This window comes from Cajanus cajan, chromosome 10 (genome assembly GCF_000230855.2).
Source record: "Cajanus cajan strain Asha chromosome 10, NIPB_CcT2T_4, whole genome shotgun sequence".
In the NCBI taxonomy this organism is placed as follows: Eukaryota; Viridiplantae; Streptophyta; class Magnoliopsida; order Fabales; family Fabaceae; genus Cajanus; species Cajanus cajan.
In genome coordinates this window covers 49008903-49019714 of record NC_138526.1, presented here as the reverse complement: position 1 = coordinate 49019714, position 10812 = coordinate 49008903, and the positions used below count along the sequence as shown (strand labels likewise).

Genomic DNA, 10812 nt, shown 5'->3' with positions numbered 1-10812 from the left:
TCGTGTATTGTAATTATTAATTAATTGATGTTTATCCTTGATAAAGTCACTGTGTCTCATTCTTTGTCTCTCTCAGTCTTACCGTGGCTCAAGGAATATGCTATTAGTATATAACCATCTTATTTTAAAAGATTAAAAAAAAATTGTAATGGAACAATTGTACAAGATAATTTTCCTGTTGAACTTTCACTTTTTTTTCTTCTTGGAATTAAAAGATGAGTAATTACTACATGCCTTATATTTTATATGAATATTTTTAAATTAGGTAAATTTAAAATTATAAATAAAATATTTAAAATTATAATGAAGTATTTCAGTAATGCAAAATGACATATAAGTTTTTATAAATTGAGTATAATAATTGATTAGGTATTTTTAAGAGGATATACTTTTAGTTAAATATAAAGGTAGATAAGAAGGAAAATATTGTATTTACCTTAAAACAATTGTAGTATATTTTTTTTATTCATACATTGTAGTTTACCTCTTGCTATCCTATAAGTTACTTCCAAAATGTTAACAAAAAAAAAAATTGAATACAGTTATAGTATGCAAAGTTTATATATATACATATTCATTTTATTATTGATTATTATAAATGATAATAATGTTGGCTTTTGACAAATTTAGTTTTAGAAATATAGTTGAATTAATTTATAATTGGTTAACAATGTATCATATATAAACCTAATTTTTTAAAAAGAAATTAAGATTCCAATACAACTCACTATTTTACCTTTCGGCATCTATAAACTTTATAAGAAGCATTGCCAAATACTAGATGTAAATATTTCTCTTCTAAACAAATGTAAACATATCTTATAAATAAATTTTGAACCTTGATTCATCTCACATTGTGAAAGATTATTAAATCTCTTGTTGATTATTATTTCTTTTCTTGTTAATTAGCTAAAAAACCATTTTCACATTCTATTTAATTTTATCTATTTTATATTTCATCTCTTTTATTTGAGTTTTAAAATACGATACTTGCCTAAATTAGTTTATTTAAATTAATGATTATTTTCTATAAAATATATAGATATTTAAAAAATAATTATATCCTCATAATTGAACTAAATCGAAAGAGTAAACAGTGTTAAATAATTAATCAATATTCATCTCCTTAATCTTATTCGTCCATTTAAAAAAAAATACACGAGTAACTGGGGAGATATCACATATATTATATATAAAGTTTCTTATATAATTTAATAAATAGTGCACAAAGTGACCTAGCTATATATAATCATCATTTTTTGTTTTTTGTTTTTTGTTACAAGCTATGTGCATCAGTTATCGCCACAAGTTGTGCACAATACATTACTAAAATGGAACATGAAAATATCAATCGATTGACAACAACTTGATTTCCAGCTTTCGTTTTGATCGGTTGCTACTTGTAACTTCTATTGTTTTGCTGAATTGCTACTTCTAACTATTAGATATGAGAAAGGCAAAGTGAAACTGTTCTATTACACTGGCATTTAATATTCTATTATATTAACTTTCTTACACACTTTTTTTTTTTTTTATATTTTAGCTAAAAAATCAAAGACAAATCTAATAAAAGCGCGAAGACGACATTCGTATTTAATATGACATTATTACTCCATTAAAATATGACGTGACATTTCATATCTATGCATATCTTTTGATTTATGAAGATAAACTTAAATAGTTATTATTTTATTAAAGTCCTAAAAGTAATAGATTGATAATATGTTAATGTTGGTGTGCATTTTTGTAATGGGGGAGGGGAGGCTAGCTCCTTGATTTGCATAAGAAAGCAGATGAGTGGATGGTCACACGTGTGAGACAGAAGAGAAGCAAAGAAAGAGTGATCCAGTAATACTGTAATTAGTGTCGAAGAAAATGACAAAAACGAATTGGCCGTACGTTAGTCACATGGGAGCACCCTTATTCTAAGGAGAACGTGAACGTGAACGTGCACCCTATGGCATCGCTTCATGTTGGAACCTTGTCACCTTATCATTTACCAATATCCATTCCTTTAATTAATCAAACACAACACTTCACTTACCCTATTCCTCACGCTCCGTTTAATTCTTAATTCTCTCAACAAATCATGTAAGATTTTGCCCTCTGTGTTCCGCATATTAAATTCACTTTTCATTCATGAAATTTAGGTACATATATTATTTATTATTTTTGGACTTGGATCAATTCTTTTGTATTTATCGGCTCCATTTGTAATTATACGTGAATTCTTCTTTGAAAACTTCTCTTTATTTCAGTAACTTTTAAAAGCATTTCTAACTTGTATTAAATAGACTTTCTCCAATATTTTAATTTGATTGAATAAGCTCACCAATTATCATCTTGGAATGCGAATGAATTTGTTGCCTCGTGATGAACTATAATCACAAAAATAGAAGAGGGAGACTGTAGCTAGCAAAGTAACAAGGGACAAAGCAATAATTAATGGAGTTTCACTTGTTCAACATTAATGTTCCTTAGGTAAGACACTACATAGGTGGGAATTTGTAAATGGGTCGTGTACTTAGTACCAAAAAAATCATTAAATAATCTGGAGGAGCCATTGGCATGTTGGTGGTCAATTAGGTGGGTGATGCTGAATTAGTCATGGCTTCATTGTCAAAAGTGTGGGCTTTATGCCAACATAAAAGATGTTGAGATATAAAAGATGGCATATAAATTAGAACTTAGTCTATGGTTAAAACAAATGATGGTAGACAAGTGGAGGACAAAATGATTATGCTTCCAATCCTTTAACATTGTGAATTGACAATATCCTTTTGATTTGCAAATCTTCCACTCCAAACTGTACGAGCTTAAGGAGAAAGAAATAGCCAAGGAACCACACGTATAAAACAAGTCACTAATTCATCAAAAAAAAATTTGTAGTCCATTGATGACGACTTAATTAAAAAATAACGTGGAATCGTGATTTGGGTACAAGTTAGGTGATCTTCCGTTGGATCAAATCCTTGATAGCATCTTCCACCAACTGCAAAAAAAAGGTGAAGAAAGGAGTAGAAAAATGCTTCAACCTAGCTAGTTGGTGGTTTCAATTCACATTCCTTCAAATGCCTTATGATATATTAATATATATTCTTTATTCTATTATGATAGTGAGATTATGATTCCAAAGTAGGTTATCACCACACCCTTCGTATATGGCTAGATGCTATTTGAATTATAACGACCGGGCCTTATAAAATATTTATTTAGAGATTCTCTACCTTGATTTTAGCCCATCTTTTCTTCACAAATCATTTTGAAGAAGGCGGAAATGTATGATTTTCCTATGAGGAAACATCTTTCATTTGAGGAAATTGAAAGAAAACATGTAATTATTATTATTTAAGTTAAAAGAAATAAAAATACTAATGAAGAAAACCTTCCGATTGGGAAGAATAGTCAGTATCTCAAGTTAAAATTTCTATCTTTATAATGTGCTTAATTCAAAAAAAAAAATGGTTGTTTAAACTTGAAAGAAGTGTTTTTAAATAAGTATATTTTAAAAAATAAGTAGGAGTTGTTTCTTCTAAAAAAAATTGCTTATTTAAAAAAAAAAACTTAAACAAACACATCAAAAAACATATTTTTATTTTTAAAAAAAATTCTAAAAGAAAAAGTTTAAATTAACATACTTGTTATAACTCAAACAAGATGTTAAATGAGATAAGGAAATATAGTTTTGCTCAAAAAAATGTCACTTTAATCAAATAATATTTTTGAATATTCTTTATCAATTTAGAAACTAAAAATGAAATCAACTTTTGAATGGTCTTAGCTTATGTACTTTTTAAAAAAAAATATATTAAAGAAAGTATAGGAACTCATATAAATATAGAGTTAACTATTAATTCCTTTTATGCTTTTTAGTGGGATTACATATTATCTATCCATTATTTATGGACATAAGCTTGCATAAAAAATAGAAAATATTAAAAAAAATTAGATTCAATACTAAATCTTAATTAGAAGATAAAAATTAACCATACAAAATTGTATATAAAGAACATGAATTTATGATCATAATAATTTCAACATAAAATACTACGATTATATAATTTTGATTCATAATATCATATTAGTATATCAATGTCAAATCAATACACATGTTAATGCCATATTAACATGTGTTAAATTACCACATCAACCCATATAAATGTCACATTATCAGCAAAGTTTTATGTTAGTAATTTTTATTTAAAAAATGATTAAAAAATGATAGATTAACATTGTTAAATTAAAAAAAATGTACAAAATAGATGTAAAGCTATAAATATCAAAAGTAAATTTAAGCCAAGAGAAATTTATGTTAATATGAAGGTTGACTAAATTGTAGTATATATTGATTTTTTTAATGTAATATTTAAAATAATTTAAAAAAATATTATATATTTTAGCTACTTCATAAAATTAAACAAGAATTATATATATATATATATATGAGAGGTTTATAATTACACTGGTGTAATTTTTACTAAGTATTATACTACTCAATAACTTTATATTAAATATGAATTTTGTAAATCCAATCATTAGACTGAAAGTTTATATCACTTTATACGTGTATATCAAATTTTGTCAAAACTGAACAATAATTAACTTGAAAGTAATCAAAGTGTTCATATTTTAATGTATTTTTAAATGAATATATTACGTCAATTTTGTTTTATAAAAATGAAGTATCAAATCATCTTGGATTAATATAAAATCTTGTATGTATGTTCTAAGAGATATGAACTTTCAATCTAACGGTTAGATTTACAAAATTCACAATTAATATAAAGTTATTGAACAGTGTAATACATAGTAAAAGTTACACTAATGTAATTATAACTCTCATATATGTGTAACTTTTAACAAAATTTGATATATATAATCTAAAAGATATAAACTTTCAATCTAACGGTTAAATTTTCAAAATTCACATTTAATATAAAGTTATTGAGCGGTGTAATATTTAATAAAAATTACACTGATATCGTTTATATATATATATATACAAAATAATAATATGATTTACCCTGCTTTTGTATTAACTCCTATAGATTTTCATCATATCCCTCGATTGTGGCCCTTTTAGATCAAATACATTATTGATATGACCATTTAGAGGGGCTTTCATGTATCTTTTGCCAGAAAAAGAAAAGGAATAATTAAATTGAGTTTGTTTTATAGCATCATAAACTACACATAGTTTATATACTTAATTTTGATCTGACTGATGACTGCATACACGTGGAGGGAAACCTTAGAGCTTTACGAGTCATGATGAATGAGTAGGCAGCATAAACCATTGCACGAGCTTTATGGCTTTGCTTTACTAGTTCTCTTTTATTCTTCTGGGTTTTATATTTAATTATTAATTTTATAATTGTGGACATTGATGTCAAACGAATTTCAAGCTACTATGCAATTATTAAAAATACTTTCAAAAATTATTTACTAATAATTTATCATTTCATTATTTTTTTAATAGAAATTAAATTATCCCCTAAAAAAAATAGAAATTAAATTATTAATATAACCATTTCAACTCTACACAACAGTAAAATAATTTTATTAAAATGTACTATTGATATTTGTTAGATTTAATCTCATTCATTATCCTGTATAATTTTTACATCGTGCATCAATAAAAAAAAATAATTACATAATTTTTTAAATAATTATTATAAAAATTAACCATTTTAACGTAATGCTGATTTATTATCAGACAATATTAATGTCTAACTTTTTTTTTCATATATTTTTAGTATCATAAATAATAAATATTATGTTATTCAGATAAATAAACAGACACATGCTACTATGCGAATATATGGCTTTGAAAATAGTGTAATAATTTTTATAATTTTTTAAATTTAAGGTAAATTTATTTTCAATTTCTTAAATTTAAAAATATTATTTTTAACTCCTATAATTTTTAAATATCTTATTTTAATTTCTCAAATCATCAATAACATATTTGAATATGATAGATTAAGATAGTTATATAACATCAATTGAGTTTATTATAATATTTTTGTTAACAAAAAATATTGATAGATAAATTTTATACAATAATATTTAATAAATTTTTAAATAAAATTTAAGGATTAAAGAAAATATTTTAAAATTAAAAAGACTAAAAAAACTAATTTTAAACTTAAGAGACTAAAATTAAATTTATCTTAAATTTGAGAAATTAAATATTTTTTAAGTCGCTAATTTTGCTTTTAATGCATCATCTTAGCACACAACATGGGTCGGAATTGGGTTGTGCAGCCCAAGGTTATATTCGGGTCCATACTTATAAGGTTGATGATATATATACCTCATTTTTTCCTATAAGTACATCTCTTTTTTTAAAAAAATATAATTAAATTTTTAAAATATTCTTAATTTTTTATTTTTTATTTTTTAATTTTACATCCATAACATTTATTTTAGTATTTTTTTCACACATCTTTCTTTCTTTTTTCAATTTTTACATGCACCTCTTATCTTTCCTTCACTCCACCTATTTTGGTAGGATGTGAAAACTAAAAAAGAAAGTGTGTAAAAAAAAAGAAGAAAGTAGCAAATTAAAAGTTGAAAGTGTAAAATTTAAAAAATTAAAATATATATATATATATATAAAATTTTATGATTTAAAAAAATAAATAAAAGAGGTGTACTTATAAAAAAAAAGGAGGTGTATATATATATCATGAGCCTACTTATAAACAAGCTTGGCAAGGCCCAATGATATATACACCTCCTTTTTTTTTTATAAGTACACCTCCTTTATTATTTTTTTAAAAAATTATAAAATATTATAGTTTTTTTTTTAATTTTCTAATTTTACACCTTTAACTTTTAATTTGTTATTTTCTTCTTCTTTTTCACATACTTTTTTTTTCTTTTACTTTTCACATGCTACTAAAATAGGTGGGGTGAAAGAAAGGTAAGGGAGTGCATGTAAAAATTGAAAAAAAGATAAAAGATGTGTAAAAAAAATATTGAATTAAATGTTGTGGATGTAAAATTTAAAAATTAAAAATACAAAAATACAAAATACAAAATTAAAAAATTAAAAATATTTTAAAATTGTAATTATTTTTATAAAAGGAGGTGTACTTGTAGAAAAAAGGAGGTGTATATATAATGAACCGAACAAGAGCGAAGACATTACTTGGACTCAGCCCAATGGGCTAAAAGCCTTCGGTTCTTGCTGAACGGCGCAACTAGACTTTGACCAAAATCATGAAATCTGTGAGCGGAGATACCAGTGGCTGTCACAGAGCCTCCGATTAGGGCAACTTCGCACTCCTTTTAATCATTCATTCTATCTTTTAATTCTCTGCAACATTCTTCGTTTTCGTATTCGGTACGCTCCCAATTTTTTTATACCTCATTTCAATTATCTGTAATTTCTATTCATAACTATGTTTCTTTTCGATCTACCTCCATAATTGTATTGTTTCTAGCTAATTCCTTTATTATTCTTGGACCATAGGTTTTGATTCTTTAGCTATTAAATTTAATTTCTTTGATGCTATTACCTTCTGAATTGAACAAGCTTGATTTCATGAATTGATGAATTTTTCATTTCCCATGTCAGATTGCATTGCTTGAGTGAAATTCCCAATTTATTAGCTGCTAAACCCTAACTCAGAACTTTGGTGTGTGGGGTTTTGACTTAATTGAGTGAAGAAATAGCATAATGGTGAAAGCTTATAGACAGGAACACGTCTATAAGCACCCTTGGGAAAGAGTAACTTGTGCATCATGGCGCAAGTTTGCTGACCCAGAGAACAAACGCATATTATCCCATATTCTTGATGTTGACACATTGAATCACAACCTTGACCCTTCATCAGGGAAGCTTTACACAACCCGTGCTATCACCATCCATTGTCCTGGACCCTGGTTTGTGCGCAGGATCATTGGTCAGGACATTTGCCACTGTGTGGAATCCACTGTGGTGGATGCCCAGTCGCGATCCATGCAGCTAACCTCGCGGAATATCAGCCTCCAGAAGTTCATAGAGGTGGAGGAGAAGATCCGGTATGATCCTCACCCGGATAACCCCTCCGGCTGGACAATTTGCCAGCAGGAGACTCGCATCCGGATCAAGCCGTTGTCGGCTCTGGCGTCCATGGCTGAGAAGGTTGAGCAGCGATGTGCTGACAAGTTCCTTCAGAATAGTGTCAAGGGTAGAGAGGTTATGGAGAGGATATGTAAATATCTTGAAGCAGAATCTAGCAGCCTTGCCTTGTGATTCTTTCTCATTTCAGTTTTGGGTTTCTGTAGTTTATAGCTTGTTGTAGCTATGAAATAACTGAGAAAACATTTCAACATGACGACATGGAAGAAGAAGCTTGTGGCTCTTCCCTTCACGGTAAGAAGACTATTTGGATCTTCTCTAAATTTTGATCCGGCAAATAATTGTTTAAATTGTTGTAACACAACTTAAAGAATCATCTTGTGGCTCTTCCCTCTCATCTGAATACATCAGTTTTGTTTTCATATCTATATCATAATTGAGATTACGAGTTTTGTTTTCATGTCTTGAGGTAGAAGTGATTATCCGTCGATTTTTAGATATGCCTAAGTTATGACTGTTGATATTTTTTCTTATTCTTTTTATGACACGATGTGCTATAGAGGTTTGTTTTTCACGTCAACTCTCGACATTGACAAAGTGAAGATGAAGGTATAGTTAATTACTAAATCAAATCTATTGATGAAGTTAACATTGCAAGGTAGTTCCAAATTTCAATTTATATCCAGCATCCAGACGCATAAGTGGGGAGATTTTGATTGTATCATTTACATTTTACCTTGTTGGATTTGGTGAGTTTTTAATGGTAAAATAACCTTTTGTTTGGTAGAGTTATAGCATGTTAGGCTTGGGGTTGGGAGCCTTCCAAGATCAAGATTGTAGTTCTCAAATATGTTTGGCCTTAAAGATCCTCACAGCATGTCATTGACATTCATTTTCAGTACTCATGAGAGTGTCTTTCCCTCTTTTTATCATATTATTAACAAATAAAAAAATATGATTTTCAAGAGAGAAAAAAAAAAAGAAACGTTTGGATTTTTTCAAACATGATTTTACTTTGTGTTTGATTCAACATGAAATATATAGCTTTTACATTTGGATGAAAATTTTACATGTGTTATAAACCCATTTTGGAGATAACAGTTTTTAAACATGAAATATTTGATTTAATTCCCTTTTAACTGAACTCTACAGAAGTAACAGAACTAGTTGTAACCAGTGCAATGTACGGAATGAAAACGATTAATTTACATTGACAACATGATTAATTAAATGATATTGTAATTCGTGTAAAATATTAATATATAATAAGTATGTGCATCTTTATAAAAGGCAAAATTTTAAAATTATTGAATTTGTTTGATTATTAAAATCTAATAATATAATTTAACTGATACATTAAACAAGAGAAAGAACAATATAAATAATTAGATTATAAGTAAATTAAATCTAAATAACTATATAATTTAGTCCCACATTCAAGATTTGGATATGCAAATGCATTCATTCTCAGAGAAAAATATTATCACTCAATAGTTTTACCGGTTGGGATAGGATTATCTTCTATATAGAAAATACATTAATAAAAAATAAAAATAAAAAAATAGTGCTAAACTAAAAGTGTTCTCCTTTTGATTCTTCGAAATTCGTCAATGTTTGTTTGCAACATTTCAATCTGACTCCCATACATGTTATAACTTATAAGTGCTTATTAGAAATTGTTTTAATTTGAATTTATAAATTTATGTCCACGAACTTTTTATAAAAAAAAAATCTGTTGGAGAGCTAAATTTTCAGAAAATTCAGTTGAAGACTAATTTCAAGCTGGTTTTCAACACCGATTAACAGTATAGTTAGTTAATAAATTGTATTAGTTTAAAATATATCTTTAAATATGATTTTGGTCTAGATCAGTTAATGTTTTTACTCTTTCTTACTACAATAGTTCCATTATGTTTGGCGTTTGTTGCGGTAGAAGTTGGTAGGAGAGAGAGAGAGAAACAGAAAAGGAGTGAAAGTTAGTTTTTTTAATTGTTTGGTGCAGTTAAATAGAGAGGAAGTAAATAAAATAATTAGTGGGTTCCATATTTTTCCACAATTTTTTTCAATTACATATATTTTTTAAACAATTTTATATCAACAAATTATAAAAATTTTAGGGAGAGAGGTTAAGATTCTGTCCTTCTATTCTAGATCTGTCCCTGATTAAGTCTATTTGTGCTTTAAAAATTGAAAACTTTATTTTACTTTAATTTTTTATTAAAAGATATTAAAAGGCAATTGAATAATTTAATTTACAAAATCAATTTTATTTTTTATTTAATTCAATATAAATTAATTGAAAAATTTATCGTCCCTCCACTTCTCTTCTATTTTTCTCCTACTAAACTTCAATTTCTACTCCTTGTTTTCCCTCTTTATTTCTTTCTTTATCAAACAGTGTTAGTCATTTTAATGAGAAAATATAGTTACAAAATTATCACATTATTTTAATCTATTTTAAATTTGTTTAAAATTATAAAAAATCATTTTCTTATAAAGTTTTTAAAACAAAATCAAATCAAAACGGCAAAGGTTTAACTAAGTCGTATGCAGATTTAGCCAAGTTTTTCTTATTAAACATGGGTATGACTACCCTAAGTACACGCTCTTATAAAAACATAGTTAATTTTGCCATGTTTCTTCTCTCCTTAAGAAATGCTAGCAATGAACTCTACAATGCACTTTATATTAGCTAAAATTGAAGTTTATTAAAAATGACAATTTCGTAGATTTCACTATTT

At 26.7% G+C, this 10812-nt stretch overlaps 1 protein-coding gene across 1 annotated transcript; it reads left to right on the top strand.

The window, feature by feature from the left end:
- The first annotated feature begins 7177 nt into the window (after positions 1-7177).
- Positions 7178-8499, top strand: LOC109806394 (MSF1-like family protein). The gene is made up of 2 exons (XM_083065063.1): positions 7178-7351; positions 7586-8499. The coding sequence occupies exon 2, from the start codon at positions 7688-7690 to the stop codon at positions 8243-8245; it is 558 nt and encodes a 185-aa protein (XP_082921189.1). The 5' UTR covers positions 7178-7351; positions 7586-7687; the 3' UTR covers positions 8246-8499.
- Positions 8500-10812: the final 2313 nt, after the last annotated feature.